The 24,254-nt window shown below is 39.9% G+C and overlaps 2 protein-coding genes across 5 annotated transcripts in view; both read right to left on the bottom strand.

The window, feature by feature from the left end:
- KLHL3 (kelch like family member 3) overlaps positions 1-4,213 on the bottom strand; it is a 124,638-nt gene extending 120,425 nt beyond the window's left edge. For 2 of the 4 annotated variants that reach the window (XM_081286819.1, XM_081286820.1), the window contains exon 1: positions 3,781-4,213. In XM_081286819.1, the coding sequence (XP_081142945.1) occupies positions 3,781-3,794 (14 nt within the window). In that variant the 5' untranslated portion in view covers positions 3,795-4,213. The remainder of the gene's footprint in view (positions 1-3,780) is intronic. The other 2 variants (XM_081286816.1, XM_081286817.1) reach the window with 2 other exon arrangements.
- Positions 4,214-20,152: 15,939 nt separating this feature from the next.
- Positions 20,153-23,165, bottom strand: HNRNPA0 (heterogeneous nuclear ribonucleoprotein A0). The gene has a single exon (XM_081310840.1). It carries the CDS (start codon positions 22,636-22,638, stop codon positions 21,727-21,729), a length of 912 nt encoding a protein of 303 aa, XP_081166966.1. The 5' UTR covers positions 22,639-23,165; the 3' UTR covers positions 20,153-21,726.
- Between the last annotated feature and the right edge of the window lie 1,089 nt (positions 23,166-24,254).

Genomic DNA, 24,254 nt, shown 5'->3' on the forward strand with positions numbered 1-24,254 from the left:
CTGACAAGCATATTACTTTCTGCCTCCATGAATCTAACTGCAATCATGTAAGTGGGAAATTTGTTTTAATCCACCCACAAGGTTGATTTCTAGAACTGAAATAAATCCCAATAGCAAGGGCAAGTGCCATTTTCAATTCTATCTCCTCTACACACACACACCAACACAAGCATGATTTATCACTGTAGCAGTTAAGAGTCAGAGATCCTTTTCCTTTGCAAAAGACAAAGTCACTTTCCTGTGACTGATCAAGCCACAGTGATTCTCCCAAGAAGGAAGCTGGGAAATATTTAGCATCAGAACGTCCAGGAGAAAGCTAGAGAGCTTGGGGAATGCAGCAAAAGTAAGCACCAATTCACAAGTTCTTCTTAAGATCTTGGCCTGAAAAGGGGAATATCCAGGTCAGGATTCCAAACCACTAAGGCTTCTAGATAAGGCATCTATAAAAGGGAAGGTTAAGGTAGATCTTGGTGAAACCTAAAAAAGAGGAAATGCCAAACTACAGGACGTATCTTATTATAAGGAGATAGTTTATATAAAAAGATGATGGCCTGCTAAGCTCTCCTTAGCTTTCCCATGAGAATGGTCCCACATAATCTGTTTCAGATGATACATATAAGAAAACCCTAAAATATGCCCTTGTTAGTATCCCAGCAGCAAGTCATAGGATAAAACAGCAATAGTTGGTCACCAATGATAACAACAACTAAACTTTACTGAGTATTTATTCAGTGCCAGAAACATTTACTAGGTATTTTGCACAGACTTTAATATTTAATATTCACAACAACTCCATGAAGTATAGATACTGTTATTACTCCATTTACACAGAAAATGCAAGTTAATTCTGTAAATCAGGCATAAATTTCCTATGTTCATATATGAATACATCAGCAGGGAAACCTAGTGTATAAAACCACAAGAATGGGATCCTAAATAGAATAAATTATACTCCCATGTATGTATAATGTCAAAATACACTCTACTGTCATGTGTATCTAAAAACAACAAAAATAATTAATTCTGTAAAAATGTGACACACTCAAGATCATACCAATTATAAAGAAGTTTCACTACAAGGTTTATGTCTCCAAAGCCTATGCTTTTAATTAACAGCCTTTCAAGGTAGAAGGTAATTCCATGCCCTCATGGCCAAGAAAGAAAATTACTATTCATTAGAAATCTCTTGATTGAAAATTGTTTATGCTTAAAAGCAGCCCAAATTAAGCTTCAGGTTAAATGTGGAACAAGGGCAAGATTCAGGATCCAGTCCCTGGAGGTTGGACATGTGATCCTAGTCCAGTCATTCAAGCTCTGTAGCCTCAGTTTCCAGGGTACTTACAAAACAAGGTTATTTCCCTCCGCACTCCCCCTACCTCAAAACATTCCATGAGGTCAATTACCTGTGGTGAGATAAGGCTGATATCCAAGGATGAACCTATGGCCAAAGGTTTCAATCTCTTTCTCAATAATTTTCTTTCTACTTATTAGATTTTCTCACAAAAGTTATCAGCTAACCAACAAATAACTGCCCAATACCTGCTATTTGTGCAGTGATATGATAGTCAATAAGTAGTATTCAAAAAAATAAAAAATACAAAGTACCATCCTTGGTCTGAAGACCTATCTCCAAGTTTGGGAACTTAAAAGATAAATGAAACAAAAGCACCCAATTGTGAGATACAGCCTAGAGATATTAAGAACACCAGCAGGAACTAGAAAAGTTCAGGTTTTCCAAAACAAAGTGAAATTCTAAAACATCCTTAAGAGATAACTTGTGTGAGGGGGGAGAGGCAACCAGCAAAAGGAACCCTGGGAACCACAAATTAGAGTTTAGATGGAGTAATGTACAGATTGGGTGACCACAAAAAAAGACTAATTCATTTCCTCAATTCTTAGTGGGCATATAAGTAGTGGTAATGAAGAGAGAAGCCAGGTATCAGAACACTTTAATGCTTGGCATGTAAGCTAAACTTGGAGTAGGAAAAAAGGCAATGAGCTCAGTGACCTGATGACACTGGAAGTACTTGGTTTGAATTTCTTTTCTACTCTCTGCCTCTAATAGAAGAAAAGCAAAAGAACATTTGCAACCAGGTGTCCTAAAGCCACAGACATCATGGACGTTCTATTCCAGCTGAGAGCACCAGGGAACATTGTGCCAAAGAGCTCTTGGGGTGCAAGGGATCATTACATTTCTGAACACAGAACTGGGAACATAGTCAATGACCCAAAGCGCCAATCAACTGCTGATAGTCTCATGTCAGTCTCTCAGCCCCAAGAGGCCATAGGTCAAGCAAACAGGTGTGATTCAGAATCTCTACACCACCAAAACATCACCCTGCCCTCTGCTAGCTATTATACCAACAAGGTCCTGATGAAGACACAAGGAGATCCTGTAGCAAAGAGCAAAAGAGGATGCACTAGCAGCATTCTTGATCTGAAAATTCCCAGACTCTTCCTGTTGGAGTAACATCAAGAAGTACAGTCCTGAGCCTGTCCAAACAGGAGGTTGAGATGACACCTAACATGCTAGTTCTAATAGGATCTAAAGTTGTTTAATGATATCACTCTGCCCCATTATAGGCACATGCAAAGGAAAGTGTTTATCAAGGTGCTCTCCAGACAGAGCTTAGTTGAGACTGTTCTCATTTAACCAGCCAGTTATTGTTTGTATCAAACCTACAGCTCAGAGCAACAGCCTCCCCCTCAGCAGTACACTGCCATGGCTTGAGCTCTCCCTTAAGTCTTCTGTCCTCAAGGTAAATGGTAAGCCCTGTTCTCAACCAGCACATACCCGAAGAACGAAGACATGGCCTAACATTTCTAATCCAGACAGAGGAATGACCCACCCAGCACTGTACTGAATACCTTAATAAGGCAAAAATCAGATCCTCAGATAATAATTTAAAAATTTATATGAATGTGCCTGCCAGGAAATAAACCCTGGTTAGTTTTCACTCAACACAATAACTTGAATCCCTTCTTTTGATCCCTATTTAATAAAAAGTCTCACATAAACTTTTCAATACAGATAAAACTTGATGGGCATGGTAGCATACGCCTGTAATACCAGGAGCTCCGGAGGCTGAGACAGGAGGATCACAATTTCAAGGCCAGCCTCAGCAACTTAGTGAGACCCAGTCTCAAAATTTAAAAAAAAAAAAAAAGGCTGAGGATTTAACTCAGTAATAAATTGCCCCTGGGTTAAATCCACAGTTATCTGCCTTCCAAATACTAAAGTGTCATCTGACTGAGTTTCTCTCCATCCTTGAAAACACACACACACACACACACACACACACACACACACACATTTTTTAGGAAAGAGATCAGCACTGTATACTTCCTGAAGATTTGGGCACTTGAGTATAAAAAAAATCCAACTGCTCTATGCCAGGCCAGCCCTGCTATGACATCAAAACCCCCCACCAAAGAAACACCCCGGGAAAGACGCCAAGAAAGGGAAACGCCTCCTTGAAACAGCCTGAGAAAGGTAATCCTGATTCAGCCCAGTGCTGAAACTATTCCTCAACACCAGCCAGGAAGTCCCTTCTTTTCGTGTGCCCAGCAAACCCAGATCTGCATTTGCAGAATCCCATCTCTGGAGCTTCTGTAAGGGGTGGGTTTAGAAAGGGGCTTCCCTGCTCTGAAGCTCTTTGGGATCCATCAGTGGCCAGGTTTATCCAACCCCGCCTAACCAATACAAACACAAAAGCTAGTGGCTATACCACAAGCATACATTTACTTACACATACAAAACAGGCACTTACACATACATACCTTTCACCCTCCATTGTGCGAGGCCCAGCAGGGGTGGTAGCTGCTGAACAGTGCGTATACACGGCGATCCTAGCTCAGTTCCCGGTTCTCCCAGCAGCCCAGCGGGAGATCTGATCAGCAACAGTGATTCAGCATGGCTGCAACTGAAGCCTCCTCCCTCTCGATCCTCCTTCCTCTGACTTACTCGCGGCAGTTTCTACCGCAGAAGCAACAGCAGTAGAAAATGTCTTACCCAGAGCTCCCTGCAGTCCTTTCAGCTGCTAAAAGCAGCAACCCACTTGCTCCCCCTCCCCCCGCAGGCTTGCTGCTTCTCTGTCTCCTAGGAACAGCGGCAGCTTCTGCGACCAAGTGCAGTGCCACCTTTCCAGCTGCTTCTGCATCTGCCCAGGCATCCCCAGCTCAAGCAGCTAGCCCACTCAGGGGCTCCTGCCTCCTCTGCCTATGCTGCAAAGGATCCAGCAGTTCTTCACTAGCCCAAGAAATATTGACCCCTCCTTCCCCCACCCCTCCGCATAGCCTATGAGTCTGTCAGCCTAGCCAGATTGCTGGAATGAGGAGGCCCCTCTGTGGACTATATTGGAGTTTATCCACCTGGGGAAATTCACTGTGGATTACAGTTCAGGTTCCAATTCCTCCTCCCAAAATCTACAGTAGCCCTGAGTCTGACAGATGGAGAGAAATAAGGGGAAAGAACTTGATAGAACTGAAAAGAACACAAGAGGAAAAGAACATAGAATTAGAAAAAGAGAGGTGGTAGAAATAGGTGAAAATGAAACAAACCCTATTTTACTGCAAGAGGCCAAAGTCTATTGCAGCAAAGCCACCACAATGAATATTACACAGGCTTATTGCCCTAGGCCATGCTGAAAGACCACCGATTTCACAGTACAACCCTAAAACATCTTCCTAAAGTCTGTTATACTGAAATTTATTTAACTTGTGGCTCAAACTAGCAAGTCTTCCACTAAATCTCTTATGTCCTCTGATCTCCAGATCTGGACCCCATGCTCAGTTCCTTGTTCAAACAAGGGATCACACCAGTCTCTAATGCCTTTTTAGCTCTAAAATCACTTCATTCTAAAGGTTTTTAACATCCCATTTTTTTTTCTCAGTGTAATCTGTGTGATTATTTGAAAAATATTTAATGGACTCAAGTTTTGTATGGAGCTTCGGGGAAGATATAGCATGATGCATATAAAAGCAAGAGAGATGCTCAGTATATCTATTATTCTTATTCTGATTTTCACTGTTACAAAGCCCTGAAATCTCAGAATGGAGGGAAGAACATTGAGTTGAATTGACAAAGACTTAAAAACAAAACAAAGCAAAAAAAAAAAAAAAAAACCACTTAAACTCTACACAGCCTCCTGAACTCAAACCAGCTAGAATGTCATTCTCCAAGACTAACCCCCTTGATATCTGTGTCCTCTTAGATGGGGCCATCCCCCAACTCACTTTTCCTCAAGTGAGAAGAGGCCTGGGTATCTTATCTACACTCTATAGCACTGTAGCTTCGTGTTTTCTTTCCACAATACCCCTCATATCTTTCTCCCTTTATGTCCCTTTATGCCCCTTCCTCCTCTAATCAGCCTTGTAGCTCTGCTCCATGTTTCCTCTTGAGGTCAATCACAGGGACCACAAAAAGCTGAACATCACAAACAAGGAAACTGAATCCCAGAATCCGTGCCAGAGCACAGGCATCCACCAGGAAAACAACTGGGTGATTCATAAGACGAACATAAGAATGAGATGACTTGTCCTTTGTACATATCATTATTCACATCTTCATCATGCAGGAAAGAGAGGAAATGCCACATCTAACAAACCAGATAAAGAAAAAAGTTCAGAAAAGGAAATACTTAAGGGCTGAGCATATTCAGGTTTTAAAATACAACTATTAAGAGCCAGTGTAAAGATCCTACAGAATTTCCTTTGCAATCTACTTTTGCCATGCTAAACAAAATCATTATAATGTGTGTAAAAATCATATTGCTACCTACCCATTGAACACTTTATTCACCACTCACTATCCAGAGAACAATCAGAGAAAGCCATCTAGAAAAGAAAGATCATCTAGCAAAACCAAGTACAGAATCAAAAGTCTCTGGACTCCTTACACAAATCTCTGGACTCCTGTTGTAAATCCTCTCTGGTTTCAAAGCTCCATTTCTCATTTTCTACCTGATTACCCAAACATTCTCTGGGACAAAGCCTGAATCTGTTGCCTCTAGGCTAATTTTTCTGACTAGTCTTTAGATTAAGGAGTATTGCTGTTGAATTCTTACAGAAGAAAGTCAAAGGAACCAAAGTAATGTCTGCCTGGAGAAGGCCCCATCCTTGGACTGCCCAGCAGTATCTAAGCCCAAAGTTCCTTCCAGGCTTCACATTTTGCCAAGTATAGTTAGTGACCCCAGATCTCCACCCCAAAGTGATTTATCTCCCCCTGTACATCAACTGTGTTTAAAATCTTTAAGCTCATGTGTTGCTTGGGAAAAAAAAAAATCATATTGATAGAAGAAAAAACTTTTAAGCCAGGTTTAGTCTGGAAAGTTCTCTCTTCCATACTCCATCTGTATGCTATGCCAGTGTACAGATAGTTCATCAAGAGACAGCCAGACGGATCATTCTTCCTTTTAATTGCCTTTTTCTTTTTTTTCCCCCCCGCACTTTTATCTACATTTCCCAGGACTTGAAATCCTCATATTTGCAGTCACCATAACACAGTACAGTGGTCCTATATCCATCTGTGCATCAGAAACATCAGCTCATCTAGATAGAAGTATAGACATTTTGGGTTCAATCCCTAGTACATTAAAAAATTAATAAATTTTTAAAAATAAAGGGTAGGCATCATGGGATCAAAAGGCACAAAGAAACTTTTTAGGGTTATGAAAATGTTTCATATCTTGATTGTCTTAATAATTAGACTGTATAAGGGCTGGGATTGTGGCTCAGCGATAGAGTGCTTGCCTAGCATGTGTGAGGTGCTGTGTTCGATCCTCAGCACCACATAAAAACAAATAAAATAAAGGTATTGTGTCCAACTACAACTAAAAACAATTTTTTTAAATAATAATAATTAGACTGTATACAACTACTATGGTTTTCAAACTATACATGGCTGTATTTTATTTTATGTAAATTTTACCTCAATAAATTTGGAAAAACAAAACAAAACACTGGAGGGTCAGGTTGACCTCACACTATAGAATCAGAGCACAGGAGCAGGAATTTTAATGAGTTTCCTCAGTGGCTATGATGCACAGCTAGAGCAAAGACTACTTAGAACAATGAAAAAAACCTAGACCGTTAGATAGTACAGGATCCAAATGTACTTACCAGAATCATGACCCTAAGCAAGTTACTTTAGAAGACTTAATTTCATCATAAAAAAATAATAACAATAATAACACCTCCCAGGGTTGTTAAGGTCTAAATGTGAAAGTATACAAAGCATTTGGCAGACAATTGGGCCTGTAATAAGCGCTCAGTAACCATTAGCAGCTACTATTTCATTGTCTATGCCAGTGCTACCAAACTATGCCTCTATGAGCTCTGAGTCCTGGAATCAAGCAAAAACTTGGCCAGGATAGGGGCTACACTGGAGCCATTTTAACATCTCCAATGGTCACTATTACCTAGAGATCAGCAAGGACTAGAAAAGACCAAAGCTAAATTAAGGCCCACCCACACCTTTAACCACCAAAACTTCCCCTCAGATTCTGGACTACTTGCTGAATAGGCTATCCCTACAACTGCTTAGAGTACCCCCCCCAAAAAGCCAGGCAAAAGCTGAAAAAGGAACTTCAGGCCCCAAAATGTCAAAAGGTAAACAGAACAGCATCTTATCCAGAAGCATGCTTGGCTTTTCTCAGGACTAGTCCTCTGAGGGTGTAAGAATCCATGTCCTGCCAGGCACAGTGGCAAACACTTGTAATCCCAGCGGCTTGGGAGGCTGAGACAGGAGGATCGCAGGTTCACAGCCAGCCTAAGCAATGGCAAGGCACTAAGCAACTTAGTGAGACCCTGTCTCTAAGTAAAATACAAAAATAGGATTGGGGATATGGCTCAATAGTTGAGTACCCAGGAGTTCAATTCCCAGTACCCTCCCCATGAAAAAAAGAATCCATGTCCTGAAAAGATTCAAAAATAAAATCATGCCAGGCACAATGGTGCAGGCCTGTGACCCCAGTACTTTAGAAGGCTGAAAACAGGAGGGCTGCAGGTTCAAAGACAGCCTCAGTAATGTTGAGGCACATAGCAATTCAGTGAGACTCTGTCTCTGATAAAATACAAAATAGGGCTGGGGATGTGGCTCAGTGGTTGAGTGCTCCCAATTTCAATCCCTGGAACCAAACACTAAAATAAAATCACCCATGATGTTTATGTTGCACTTTTAAGCTTCCAAATCTTTTTCTTTTTCTTTAATATGGAACGCTTCACAAATTTGCACATCATCCTTGAGCAGGAACCATGCTAATCTTCTCTGTGTATCATTTCAATTTTACTACATATGCTGCTGAAGTGAGCACTTAATCTTACAAATTCTCCATGTCCATAATTTCCTCTGACTCAAGATAACATTCCCCTGAATAATAACTCCTATTTCTTGAATTTTTACTCTAGGCTAGACCCTGAACTCTGAAGTTCACATGTATCACTCTTATTGAATTCTTAACCTTATGCAGGTTATGTGAGAGAACTGAGGTTCTGAGAGTTAAATAACTTGACCAAGGCCCATAGGTAGTAAATGACAGAGCTGGAATTTGAACCCAGGTCTGCCAAACCCCACAGGCAACTATTTGTTATTGTACAGGGCAGGCTCTATCCCTATCTTATTACCTTTATTTTAGAGAGAAGCCAATTGAGACAGAGACAACTGTCAACTCAGAAGACCAAAGCTAGGTGTGAGTCAAGACCTCTCCTAATGCCCTTTCCATGTCACCTCTAGAGGAACAACAGCATTTGAACCCCTAAAAATATTACATAGAAGCTGGCACTGGAGGCTTCTAAATACCTAGTATTAGGAAGGAAGGAAGGAAGGAAGGAAGGAAGGAAGGAAGGAAGGAAGGAAGGAAGGAAGGAAGGAAGGAGAGAGAAAAAGAAAAACTGGTCTCTGTTCATCTAGCTTACCAGTCAGACCTAGCAAAAGACTGCTCTTGGGGAGAACTAGAGAAGCACCACTGGACCTGAGGAGAGTCAAAAGTCAGGCCAAACATAGCAACAAGAAGGGGCAGTCTGAGTCTTCCTGAGAATTCCTTCTTCTCCCAAATCTGCAACTGATGCCCTCTGCTGGTGAAAGTGTACATCTCTCCATAACAAAAATGAAACAATTTTACACCAGTGGTTTAGGAAGGTTTAGGTGGGTAAAAAATTCATTTCCTTCTCATTCTACTGAAGAATGAGCATTAATTCTTTCTTATGACTTTTACACAGGTACATGCTAGTTTAAATCAACTGTCTTGATTCTCTTATCTGCTGCCCTTGCCTCACTTCTCCAGTTCCTTCCTCTGGGTACAAAGAAAAGAGGACTGTTTTACATAAGAAAGCAAAATAGAAATGACACATAGCCCCAAAGTCAATGTAGTGATGTGTATGTTGGTGAGGGTCAGATCTGCACATCTAGCAGGTACAGAGTAGGCGCATGCTTAAAATAAGGAAAAACCCATGTGCAAATATGCAAAAAAAAAAAAATTGATAAATCTCTACCTTCATACATGTTTATAATTCAGTCAAAAAGTTCTCACTGAATATCTCCTCTCTCTATGCTGCACCAGGAAGTCACGACATAAATCCCATATGAATATAATGCCAAAGAACTATTTGAGAAAATTTCAGACATACATAATGGTGAAAAATAAGACTCAAGAGAAGTGCAAAAAAGGTACTAAGGGAACTCAGTAGGAGACAATTTTCAGTTTGGGGAAAAGAGGAAGAAGATATGAGGAATAGAACTAAAGCTGAGAACTTAATAAATTATTCTGTGGCTCTTTTTGGCCCAGTATTAGGGGACAAATCCAGAAACCCTCTACCACGCTACACCACAAGCCCTACTTATTTAAAATTTTGTTTTTAGTTGTAGGTGGACACAATATCTTTATTTATTTTTATGTGGCGCTGAGGATCAAATCCAGTACCTCACAAGTGCTAGGCAAGCGCTTTGCCACTGAGCTACAACCACAGCCCTATTTATTTATTTTTATTTCAAGACAGGGTCTTGCTAAATTGCTCAAGCTGGCCTTGAACTCTATCCTTCTGCCTCAGCCTCCTAAGTCACTGTGATTACAGACGCACGCCACTGCACTTGGCTTTTCTGTGGCATTTTAAAAAGGGCATTTGTAATTCTAAATAATTGCAATTAGGTAATTTCAATTCCCCATGATATTATTTTAAATGTTTTTATTTTAAAGATGTAATTTTAAATCCCACTACTCTAATATACTTACATATTACATTAATATTAGGTTACAATTTTATCATAGTAAAATACATATTAAAACTTGCAATGTTAACCACTTTTAAACGTTCATGTTGTTGATTCAGTATCTTCATATTACTATATTAAGTATATTTACAGTGTTGTACAACCATGCCACTTCCTATTCCCACTTCCACAACTACTTCATCATCCCAAGAAGCTGTATACTCATTCAACAGTAACTCCTTGTTGCCTCCTCCTGGCTCCTGCTAACCTCTATTCAACTGGTTTTTTTTAGGTTTCGGTGGACACAACATCTTTGTTTGTATGTGGTGCTGAGGATCGAACCCGGGCCTCACGCATGCCAGGCGAGCGCGCTACCGCTTGAGCCACATCCCCAGCCCTATTCAACTGTTTTTTGTTTTTCCTTTTTTTTGCAATACTGGAGATTGAATCCAGGGCCTCACTAATGCTAGACAAGCCCTCTACCTCCAAGCTACATCCCTAGCCTTATTCTATTTTCTATCTCTATGAATCTGCCTGTCTTAGCTATCTCATATGACTGCAATCTTTCACTAAATATTTGTCCTTTTGGTCTGCCTTAATTTGCTTAGTAAATCTTGTTTTAATGCTTATCCACATTATAGCACATACCAGAACTTGATTCCTTCTTATGGCTGAATAATATTCCATTGTACATGCACACCATATTTTGTTTACCCATTCACCTGTTGATAGACATTGGGTTAGTAAGTATTTCACCTTCTCACAGAGCACAATTTAGATTTTACTATTTTCCAAATGTTTGACATTTATATGGTTTCCGACTTTTTGCAACATTATAATGATCATTTTTATGCAAGGACTTTTTTCCTCTCAATTGAATTGTTTTCTTAGGTTAAATTCCTAATAATAGAGTCCCAGAGCCAAAAAATACATAAATTCTTTAATTTTTAATTAAGTTTTTACTAAATATATCTATATTTTAGATGACCTTCCTTGTTCAACACTTTTCCCACTCTGATAAGTTACTGTTGGCAATTTCAATAAATAAAGTACAAAATTTATTTTTACTAAAGTACAAAAACATGACTAGAACCAATTGAAGGGAAGTTTTTAGAGAAAGGAATTAACAAAACAGAAATAGCTCAGAGGAACTCTCCACTAGACAGTTGGCAGATTTACGTGATAAGTTGCCCAAACAGCAATTTTTATCTATAACCTGATGTTTTCCAAAAATTCGGTTACAGTTAAAAAAAAAAAAAGATACCTGTGTCAGGAATCCTTAAGATCACATGTTCAGAGATTTGTTAGGACTTACAGAACTCCACACTGCTAATTATTACACCCATAGCTAAAGTTTGTTACAGTGATACGAAAAGTGCACACAGTAGGACTGTATACGAAGTACCCAGATACCTCAAAACTACTGCTTTCCTTCTCTTTCCTTAGCAACAGCCACCCTGAACAAGTTGTTTTTCTTCAGAGACCAGGGGCAATCCTGCCTCCCAATTTTTGCTCTCCTAATCCTTTACCTGGAATAATGTTCTTCAACTCCATTTCCTTCAATTCCTTGCTCTAATGCCGCTTTCTCAGAAAACTACCCATACCACCCATTTTAAATTGCACAATCCTCACAGCACATCCTGCCTTGCAGTACTCCCAACCCCTCAATTTTTTCCATACCACTCATCTTTTATCATATAATTTATTGTTGTATTGTCTCTCCCCACTAAATATAAGCTCTATGAGGGCATGGATTTTTGTCTCTTTTGTTCTCTGCTGTATTATCACTGGAATCATCAAGCAGAAGAATAATAAATTTTACCAGATGGTAAAATTTACTGACACTGCATTTCAGAAATGGAGGGGAAACTCCTGACACGTAGGGATAGTGAAAACCATGTCTTCTCCACGTCTGGTGATATGTAGACGATCAAGTCATTAGAAAATACGGAGGGGATTAAACAAATTGCACTGAAGAGATAACAAATGATGATGCACTCAAATAGTTACTGAAGTTTTCATAAAAGGCACTACTTACAAGGGTGTCAGCACAGATTAAGGGAAATCAACAAGATCTGGCAAACTATCTTAGGGTTAGGAAGCCTGATATAGCAATAGGAGATGGTGGTTATCACAAGCCAGAAAAGACCAGGAGCTATAAAAGATGGACAAGGGAACAGAACTGTGGACATCAATTACCTGTTGCTGAGGAATCGTATTTAGGGAAATGAAAAAACAAACGTTTTGATCTCTCCTTCACTCACACTCCAAAAACCACCTGCTGGCAGTAATTTTGATTCAATTACTCCCCTCTCCCTTATGGGCATTTACCAAATACCCAATCATTTGTCAGTTATACTTTCATAATTTCCCTCAAATTCCTTTAGTCTATTTTTTTAAATAAACTTTTTTTTTCTTTATTTTTATGTGGTTCTGAGGAGGGAACCCAGTGCCTCACACATGCTAGGCAAGCATTCTAGTGCTGAGCCACAACCCCAGACCCTCTTTAGTCTATTTCTAATGCTAACTCTTTGTTCACATTCAAATTCTTTTTCCTCATTAACAGGAGTTGTCTTAATAGTCTTGCTACCTGAAACATCTCCCACTGACATTTATTTTACTGGGTGCTACTGGAATAATCTTACTGAATTAGTTTCACAATTACTGTAGCTCAAAAACCTTTAGTGACTTCCACTGCCCACCAAATAAAGTTCCAAATTCCTTAACCTTCTACTTGAGATCTCAGTAACATGATTCCAACTTACTTTTCCCTAATTAAATTTTCATAACTCTTAACACATTGCTAGTTATTTGGAATCCAATACATATTGCTAGTTATTTGTAAGCCAATATTTAGTGCTAAGAGTATGACCACAGATTACTGACACTTGATTCACTATTATTTCACCAGTTAGGTGCCCCTGGAAAAACTTAACCTTTCTGAGATGAGCTCCCCAGCTACCTTCTCTGTGGAGGGCTACTGAATGGCTCCAACAAGAACATTTTAAATGTGTCTTCTATAGTGTGTAGCCCATAATAGGCGTACTTCTCTGTCCCATGTTTCTGCCTATTTGTTCTTACCTGAAGTGTCCTCTTTTCTCCTCTTGCCTCTCTGAGACCAATAAGGCTAAACATTTTATCAACCACATGCTTTTCTTTATCCTTTTTCCTACCTAGAAGTCACCTCTCCCCAACATTCATATTCACTATTACCTTCTGGATAGTAATAAATAATTATAGCTAACGAGATTCAGCTCTTTCCTACTTGAGTTAAAGTAGCAGAAGTTTAGGAAGCTCCCAACACTCCGTCAACAAGTGAGGGAAGTTTCAGTTACTAAGAATGCTACATGGACAACATATGCATACGTCACAACTCTCTTCAAAATAGTTATTAATATCATTAACTGTGCAAATACTATATGATAGGGTGAGGGTGAAATAAAGGTGTATATTTTGCAAGTTTGTCTTATCTCCCTATCAGGGGGCATACTATTAACATTACTATTTACCAGAATCTAAGTAAGCCCTTTATGTGCATTCTTATAAGCCCTATAAGGCAATTATTACCAGTAGTTTAGTCTCTTTTTAAATTTTTTTTAAGAGATAAGAAAATGAGGCACAGATCAATTTATACTAGGTCAGAGCTGGAAAGTAACCAGGTCTGGAATGGAACCTTGTCTACTTCATGCCAAAATGTACATCCTTACAGACTATGAAATATTAAATCAGATGCTATAAGGCAAATCACATTTGCAACATAAGCACCAAAGACAAAAGGCACCTTTCATTTGGTATCAAACTAACAACCAATGAAAGAGAGAAGAACATTAATTTTAATCAAGAGAATATATATTCAACGGCAATAACTTCTATTTGTTTGGAAGGTGTGAATAATCTTAAGATCACAATGCTGAAAAGGAAAAGTTGCATCATTTTATGATGAATTTCAACCACGATGTTACGTTATATGAAGACAGCAACAAAGTGTGTCCCACTGCTATGCATCTGCAAATCATAAGTGTTCTGCACAAAGAAGGTGCTCAATAAACACCTGATGAAACTGATAGTAAACACTGGGAAATAAACATACTGTCTAAATGGCTCAAATTCACATTAGCCAATTTGAGAGCAGGAAGTGACACTTAATTTCAGGTAGTGTTTTGCTTGTTTATTTTTTAACTAAATCATACAAACTGGTGAAAGAATCAAAGGAGCTAAAGAAAGCCTTAGTAAAGAAGTTAAGACTTCTTAGCTGGGTGCAGTGGTACATGTCTGTAATCCCAGCAGCTTGGAAGACTGAGGCAGGAAGATCACAAGTTCAGGGTCAGCCTTGGCAACTTAGCAAGACCCTGTCTCAACATAAAAGGAAAAATAATGGGGATTGAGAATATGGCTAAGAGATACAGTGTCACTGGTTCAATTCACAGTAATTCAAAAAAAAAAAAAAAAGGAAAAGATAAAAAGGAAGAAAATGGGGCTGGGGATATAGTTCAGATGGCAAAATGCGTGCCTTGCAATGTACAAGGCCCTGGGTTCAAACCTAAGCCCCCCTCCCCCACCAAAAAAAAAGAAGAAAGAAAATGTCTAGCCTGGCACAGCATCTTCCAGAATCCTTTTCCTCTCTCAAGATTCAAATGAAGATTCAGGTGAGTTTTAAAAAATGGGTGAAAAAAGCTGAGAGACTCAATTGCCCTCTTTAGCCTTTCTAGTTTGAAATTCCTTTTTAAGTAACAGCTTTCAAATACCTTCTTTTTATAATCAATGTTTTATCTTGTAGCATTTAAACTCTCACTTTCAGAGCATATGAAGTTCACTCAACAGCAGGTTCAATGTCAAAGACTAATTTTTCAAACCAGATCTGTGCCTCTTCATGGAATGAGCCATAAATTCTATTTCCACCGTAAAATCTTCCACACGTTATATTTAGTAAAGAGACTAAATTTAAGCCTAAGAACACTCACAATATGCTAACCTCAATTTGAGGCTAATAATCCATGCCCATTTATCACTTTTCAAACTACCGATCTCCACCCCCCCCCCGCCAAAATTACACAGTTAACTATTTTAAAATGAAATTGTGGATATACATAATCTTTCAATTATAGCAAATTGTCTCATCTTCATCAAAAACTGATTAAATCATTGCAAAAAAAATTTATAAAATTACCTATTAAATCAAAACATGGAGAACACGTAAGAAAATTCAAGAACAGCAAACACACAGTGTAGCTTAATAAGTCTCCAAAAGTGACCCTCTTTATTAAGCTACAGCAATCCATAAGTTGCTCCAATTCACAACTTATGAATATTTTCGTAAGTAGCTCCAATTTGTGACTTATATGAATCTACAATGACTATCATTTCAAGATCTCAACTGACTTATATTTCTACCATTGAAAATACTTTTGGGGCTGGGGATGTGGCTCAAGCGGTAGTGCGCTCACCTGGCATGCGTGCGGCCCAGGTTCGATCCTCGGCACCACATACAAAGATGTTGTATCCGCCGAAAACTAAAAAATAAATATTAAAAAATTCTCTCTCTCTTTAAAAAAAAAAAAAGAAAGAAAATACTTTAAAGTTCTGCTTCCCACACCAGTTTTATTATTAATACTTGGGCAAAACTCACAAAACAGTCAATAAAACAGATGATATTCGTTTAAGATACTTGTGATGTATCAGGTCTTTGTGATGTAACAATCTAAGGGAGGAAAAAAAAAGGTTAAGGAAGCCAATACTTTGTCCTCTTCATTTGAGCATAAATCATGCAATGCCCTTTTCAAATGTCAAAACTAATCTAAATGCCTTCTCTGCATTCTACCTTTCCCCACACTGTCACTACAGCTCAAGTATCTCTGACTAAAAAAAAAATCCCACCAAACTAAACTATGGGTACTTTAAACAGGGTTTGGTCCTAATTAATATTCAGTAAATTTTATTGAATGCATTTAAGAATGAATCTAAGAGTTCCTCTTGAAGGTTGTTAATAAATACCAAATAGAACTAAAGAACAAAAGTTTCAAGTTGGAAAGGACCTAATCAATTATAAAATAGAGAAAATAAGTTGACTTACCAAGGTTACAAGCAAGAACTGAATCCACATTTCAACTAGAAATTCACATTTTGGTGTTGTCCACCTCTGATCCAGATGAAACCTCTCCCAGTATACCCTTTCCAGTCTGTTTGCTTTGCTCTCTCAAACGAGAGCTTCATGAGAATATTTAATAAATCATTTAAAATTTAAATAGACAATTTCTGCACTGAAAACCCTCTATTAACACACCACTAGAATATCATGCCATAAATTTTGAGGATAAAATAGAAAAGAACAAATGGCATATGCCTACTTATAAAATAGTCCCAAACCTCAATGTATAATCCCTTCAGAAAATAAGAGTACTAAGGCTCGTTTTTAATGGAAACAAGTTATGTTCTTAAATTAAGTCTCATAAAAAAATGAAAACAAAAATTTGGGGGGAAAATTATAACACAAAATTAAAATTTTAAGACTGTAGGAGCTGGGGTTGTAGCTCAGTGGTTGAGTACTTGCCTCACATTCACGAGTCACTAGGTTCAATCTTCAGTGCCACATAAAAAAATAAATAAAAAGAAATAAAACTAGTGTCCATCCACAACTAAAAACAAAAATGTTTAAAAAAAAAAATCTTAAAAAAAAAGACTATAGACTACCCAAAATTTCTTGTGGGGCTCTCACAGATTTCCTGGATACCACTATAACAAATGGGTTTGGCCAAGGGTTTTTTTCCTCTTCGTTTTGTTCTAAAATGGTAATCCAAATACTGCAAAAGGAGCTTTAAATTATAAGTGGAAGAAAAACCAGAATGTGCTTATCAATAAATCTCAATAAATCATGGTGTAGCTAGGCAACAGAAGACCACACATGTATGATAAGAGTAATATGTACAGGTAAAGATGTCTTTGATGTAAAATATACATTTATGCATATAAATATTATATATATAAAATGATCCTAGTTTTGTTCTACAAGACTATATATATATAAATTTCATGAAAATAAGCACTATAAGAAAACAAACCAAATAAAGGTTATTTCTGGACACTGCAAGTTAAAAGCTAAGCTAAAAGATCTTTTCTTATTCTCACAATCTTGAGTAAATTACCTAAGTTTTAAGTCTGTATATGAATCTGAGTTCATATACAATTGTGCAAAATACAACAGGTTTCCTTCCTAGAATTACTGGGAACAAAAATAAGTGAAATGATGCATATAAAGTACTTACCACAGTGCAAGGCACATAGCAAACTTTCAATACTATTCTTCAAATAGTAACAAAATTTAAGTGATAAATGCAGACATCATATGGAGAAATTGAGAAATACTATGCAGGAAAACTACTAAAGAAAACAAAGGGGAAAATAGCAATACAATGATTGTCATAGGTCACTAATACTGTATTATTATATATGATCTAGCTTTGAAATTTTTTCAGTAAAATTTTGAAAATTTGCAGTAAATTTAGTTGTTTACCAAGGCTTTTTAAAAGCCACAAATATGTACATTTTGTGTATACTAGGATTTGAAAAACACTTGTATTGAGAAATGCTGATTCTCACTATCTAGCACATTTAACTTTAGTAGCTATTGCACCAACTAAGAAGTATACATTTGATGAGAAAGAACACAGCTGCAAGGCTAACCATCACCTCATGTTTTAAAATAGCAAGAAATGGAAGAAGCAAAGTCTACCAACAGAATATTCTAAGTTACAGCAGAAACTATGCTATGGGACATTATATAGGCATTAATAGGTCTACTTGTCTTTATATGCAAGAATGTTTATGATATAAACAACAAAAATATTAACGTAGGTGCACACAAAAAGGATGTTGCTGGTTATACACCTAATAATGATTACCCAGGAAAGAGATTTGCTCATATTAGTAGGACTACTCGCTTTTTTAGTCTGTTTTATAAGCAGTTATTGAATTTTACTTTAAAATATAGACCAGCTCTAAAAAGCAATGAGGTTTCGGTGTTTTATGTTCCCTAGCAATACTGAAATATTTTCTGTGACTTGAAATGCAATCCAAATGTTATGCAATTTTTTAAATGACAAAAGTAGAAATTACATTTTTTAGGCCTAATGCACTTTCAAGGAATTATATCCCCAGCCCCTTCAAGGAACTTTTTACTTGGGAAAAATATACATAATGTTTTTTCATGAGACAACCACACATCTAAGTAACCTGCAAAAAGACACTAAGGAAAAAGCATTCCTGGTCTTCACTGCCCTGTTTCAAAAGGCCAAAACAGAATTGAGAGGAAATTTTTCCCAACGAGATCATACTGTAACAGTGATAAAATGGTTAGTATGAAAGAGACTTACTCTTATGGACAAATGTTGTCTTTGGGGGTAAAATCCATATATTGTCTAGATGCAGTTATGCTCAAACCAATCTAGAATCTAAAAACCCACTTACAACCAGCAAACACAAAAATCAAATTTAACTTAAAATGCAAATTTGAGAAACTTAAACACACTTAAAAGGTAAATAGATAAACCTACAAACCAAACAACTGACACCATTACTTCTAGTCTTGGGAGAATCATAAATTCAAAATTCTCAAGCATCCTTAATCCTTTAACCTTGCTAAAAATAAAAATAACTGAATTGGGTTTAAATATGAAAGGTATGTTCAAAATCACTAAGTTACAGAAATAAACAATTAGTGTACTCATTCAAATTTGAGTTAGCTCTACAAACCTTAGCCATTTGTAAACTAAGACTTGAAATCATTACCATCTTTAAAAAGCCTTTACACTACTTTCAACATATTAATTCAGAATTTACACTAAAAAAAGTAACAAAAACAAAAATATTTACATTAAGACAAAGAAATTCATTTTAAATTTATCTCCCAAATTAAACTTAAGGCACAAAAATTGTACTCAATATTGGCTATGTTCTGCACCACCTCCTACCATTGATTCTTGAATCTGATGTTGTGATTAGTTCCCATAAGAAAAAAAAAAAAAAGTTGACCTACCCATTCACCCATCCAAAAAGCACCACATTCCAAAAACATCCACATAAAAACTCACAAATCAAACCCAAGAAAGAATAAATATCACTATGTTTTTTCCTTCACTAGATGCCAGTCCAGGTTATAGAAATTTTTAAGGGTAGACATGATACCAAAATGTTAATATACCACAAACAGAATAGGTTGATTTTCTAATTAACAGGACATCTTTTTACATAATTCATTTGCCAACTTTTTGTGTGTCACTCTGGGACTACAAAGTGATAATATGCTTATTAGACTAAAAAAACCTCCAAAAAATAAACTATTCCAACTGATCCAGAAGTAGGTCTTTCCACCAAAATTAAGTCAAGGAAAATGCTTAACAACAAACATTGAAAATTTTAAGCAAATCATTTTCTGAATCCTAGTGGCCCCAAATGAAACTAGACCAAATTATCAAGCATAGCCTATGTGTAAAAAAAAATAAAGCAGAAATCTAAGGAAACTGTATAACTATTTGACAGCAAAAGATTTCAATTTTTTTTAACTTCTCTCAATGAACAAACACCTATCCCATTTGTCAGAGGTACATCTATATTTGTGCCAAGCATTAGCCATCCTTTGTCAAAGCAACTATCCAGAAGCCATAACCTAGACTACCAATCACCTCTTTAAAAGTAAAGCCCAACAATTTAAAAAATTTTGGCAAGTATTAGACCTTGGGAATTAGTGACAATAATTAAAAATGTGTGAACATTAAAATATTCTTATACTTTAAAACCCAGTTTTCTCCTTTCCAGAAGTTTCTTAGAATATAGCTTTGGGCTTCCAACTTCAAGATGAGTCCAATATTTTAAGCTAACATAAAATCAACTTAAGTACACTAAATTAATAGTCACTCTGAACCCGCCCACCAGGTTATACATACTCTCACTCAATCATGTAAAGAATTGAATTCTTTATTTGTGATATCCATAAACGTTGCTATTCTAGATTTCTATCCAGGAAGGCAGTTTTCTCCTATTATGTTTTTTTTTTTTTTTTATAAACAACAACTTGAATTCTAGCGCATGAAAGGGCTACAAATATACATTTGTTAACCAAGCAGAACACAGATATTTTGATTTACAACTTGCACCTAAGATACCAGTACACACAGCTGGTTCATTAGTTGTCATAGCAATTTAGGGCTTCTGCCCAAGCTATGTATAGCAGTTTACATTTTCAAATCTCATGTAAAATAAGGGCGACTGTGATAGGGACTCATAACTACATTTCTGTGAAGCCCAACTTAGTTACAAGTAAATATGTAACTTCCAAGTTTGCACAGATTTTTGACTGCAAACCTTCTAAATCTGATGCAATTGTCCTGAACAGATTTAACAAATTATTTTACAGCTATACTGTCATTCTGCCATTAGATGGTGCTACAAAGACTGGGAGAAGGATTTTCATGAAGACAACAGTTCAGTTATAGGAAAAAAACGTTTTTAAACCTGCTCTGAAAATACAAAAATGCATTTAGTGAGGGTAAAATATAACCCTTATTTGTAACCATTCATTACAGACAAACCAATAAAAGGGATGAAACTAGGCCATCTGAAAAGTTTTAAACAGTTTATATGAATGAAAACACATGCTTAACACAAACTATTTCGTTTAGAACTACACAGTACATACTTTTAAGTAAATTCTCATAGAAAGTGACCAACCATGGCAAGATAAGCAAATCGCTTAGTACAAGAGATGTATGCACAGAAACTAAGATTTTTTAAAAGCTACATCCACCACTTTAAAAGTTTTGCCTGTAAGGGATAAAATTCAACAAGTCACTAGCAGGGCAATGGGAAAAAGAAAAAAAAAAAAAAAACCCACAGGACCTTTTAAGTTTCTCAAAGTACACATCAAGAATTAACACGAAAAATCTCAACTAATATCCCTTAAAACGGTACGGAATGGATCCTAGAAAAAAATGTTGGACATGTACGGTCAAACACAATGATTTATTAAAAATAAAACGTAAAAATGATTTTTTTACATATGCTTCCAAATTTCAGGCATGGGATCCAAGTAGGTTTCATAGAAAACGCTGTAGCCAGGTATCAAGTCCTTACAACAAAGTAAACTACCCCCTCCCGCCCCAACCCCCGCCCAGGTTTTGCTACAGAATCAGCAAGTTCACTCCCTCCCCCCCCCCAAAAAAAACACAAATTAAAACAAGACATTTTGCTAGTATAAAAACGACCAAGGTCCAAGTAATAATAAAAAAATAGAGTCCATCAATGACTGTAACACAAAAATGTGTATGTGGGGCCGAGTCCATTCTCGAAGGGAGAGACAAGAGAGGTGGCAGGCAAACAGGGGAACACCCCTCAAAGGTTAGCAGCCTTAGAAGCGGCTCCCCCAAGGGCAAAAAGGAGAAGGCGGTGGGAGGGGGAAGGGACTTAGGAGTTGACCCCACCTGGGTTGTTGAAAAGAGCTACCCCTATAGCCACTCCCAGACATTTTCAATTTTTTAGAAGGAGCTGCCTCCATAGCCACCCCCACCGCCATAGCCGCCTCTGTAAGGTCCACTGTTACTGCGACCGCCCCAGCTGCTGCCTCCGCCTCCGCCTCCGCCGCTCTTCATCGGCCCGTAGGAGGACTGGTGCTGGCTGTAGCTGCCGAAGCCGCCGAAGCCGTTCCCGTAGTCGCTTCCCCCGTAGGACGAGCCGCCTCCGCCGCCTCCGTAGGCGTTGTAGCCACCGCCGCCACCGCCGCCGTAACCTCCGTAGCTGTTGTAACCGCCGCCGCCGCCCTTGGACAGGCCGTTCTGGTCTCGCCCACCGCCGCGGCCCCGGCCGCCGCGACCACCGCGGGAGGAGCGAGAGCCGCCGCCGCCGCCGGCGTGGATATCCTCCTTGGGGACCGCCTTCTTCACCTCCACGCGGTGGCCCTGGATGGGGTGGAACTTGACCACCGCGGCCTTGTCAGCCGCGTCGTGGTTCTGGAAATACACGAAGCCGAAGCCCCGCTTCTTGCCGGACTGCTTGTCGGCAATGATCTCGGCCTTCTCCACTGTGCCGAACTGCGAGAAGTGCTCGATCAGGTCGCCCTCGGCCACGTCTCCCTTAAGGCCACCGACAAAGAGCTTCTTAACCTTGGCGTGGGCGCCGGGCCTCGCCGAATCCTCCCGAGACACCGCCCGCTTCAGCTCCACCGTGTTGCCGTCCACGGCGTGGGGCGAGGCGGCCATGGCGGCGTCGGCCTCCTCCACATTGGAGTAGGTCACGAAGCCGAAGCAACGGGAGCGCTTGGTCTGGGGGTTCACCACCACCACGCAGTCCGTCAGAGTCCCAAAGGCCTCAAAGTGGCCGCGCAGGCCCGACTCACTCGTCTGCACATTGAGGCCGCCGATGAACAGCTTACACAACTGGGAATTCTCCATCTCCACCGCTCGGGCCTTCCCCCCGCCCTGCGAGCTCCGAGGTTTCGCCGTCGCCGCCGTTATCGTTAGCGGAGGCCTCTTCACAGCTCGGGCCCAGCCGTTGCTGGAGCCGCCACCGACGGGGAAGGGAGGAAGGGAAGGGGAGGGAAGGAAGGAGAAGAGGAAGGGGGAGGGAAGGGGAGAGGTGCCGGCTAGAGGGCGAGCCGAGGAGACTGGAAGACAACCAAGGCCGCCGCTACCGCCACCTCCGCTCCCCAATCTGGGCACCACACAAAGAGGCCGCTGAACGCGCGCGCACCCTCCCCGAGGCGTGCGTCACCAGCGACGTACGGTAGCCCAGGGCTGCCAGCCAATCCCCGCCTCGTTCTCCTTAGTCCCGCCTACCGCGCCGCAGCGCCGCTCTCGATCACGGACTCCCCGCCCTCCGCGGTCTATTCAAGCCTTGGGCCTGGTGTGCTTACACCGCTTTTCGTACCCCCCGGCTTTCATTCCCTGTAGTCCCAGTGTACCAGGACAAGGGACTCTTCCTGCGCTCTGCGCACCTCCGCGGTTCATTTCCTTCCAGCCTCGCGGCTGTTCCCACTGATTCTCCCCCTCCCCTTTCGTTATCCCCTCGCCCAACTCCGCAGTGGCGTTCGCGCCAGCCCCTTGAGAGACATGTCAGTTCAGCCAATCACCGCGATCCCCTTGCACCCACTTCCGTTTTCGGCGACCGCTGGACGGGCGCGCTCCCCGGTGCGCGCTTCCCCCGGCGCCCCCTGTGTGCAGAGCCTGCCTGTCACCCCCGCGCCTCCTCCCGCCTACGGCTTGACAGGGGAGGGAATGAGGGGCGCGCTGGGGGCCGTTCCCAACGGATACGGCCTGGGGCTCCACGCGCGGGCTTTTTGAAAACTTGACTGTTGGGGTTGGGGGCCTGTATCCACCCGCCGCGTCTGGGCCGGCCGGGTACACCTGGCGTCCCCGCCCCTCCTGTTCGCACAAAGATGGAGGGCAGAGGCCTAGTCCAGAAAGGCGGTTATTAACCCTTTACAGTGGGCCTGACGCGTGGTTAATCTAAAATATTTGACACGTGGTCCTGTGCAAAGAGAGCCCGAGCCAGGGTGAGACAACAGGGCGCCAAAGGCACCTCAGACCTTAGGACCCCGACGAGGCGCGAGATCCCCACAAACCTCCTGCCATCCTTGAACCTTAGCAGGAAACCTACAGTTCCCCTTTGCACGGTCCAGCAGACATTTTCATTTTACCTCCACGAACCCTTTAAATGCTTTATTTAGTTCACCTATGCGCTGCTTCCTTTCAACTAAAATGCTAGCTTTTTTAAGCTGTGGTATCAGACCTAGGGAATTAAACAGAAGAATACTCTTCACAAAGATCACACACCCAGTTACTGCCTTAAGAATCCTCACTCAGGCAGGAATACAAAAGATAATCCATTAATTGAATTTTTGGGGTGTCCACAAAGATACACGAAAGGGGACTTAGCTATATGAAGTGTTATGTGACCAACAGCCTCCAAAGCCATGTGGAAAATATTGAAGAAGGGGAATTCATATCCTGAAATATTCAGGTATAGTTAAGGGCAGAGGTGATGTTGCACTGAACCTCAGAGTCAAAGG

This window comes from Spermophilus citellus (genome assembly GCF_964194105.1).
Source record: "Spermophilus citellus genome assembly, chromosome: 1".
Classification (NCBI taxonomy): domain Eukaryota; kingdom Metazoa; phylum Chordata; class Mammalia; order Rodentia; family Sciuridae; genus Spermophilus; species Spermophilus citellus.

Coding starts and splice junctions, on each gene's coding strand:
- HNRNPA0 (XM_081310840.1), bottom strand. CDS start 22,638: ATGGAGAATTCCCAGTTGTGTAAGCTGTTCATCGGCGGCCTCAATGTG.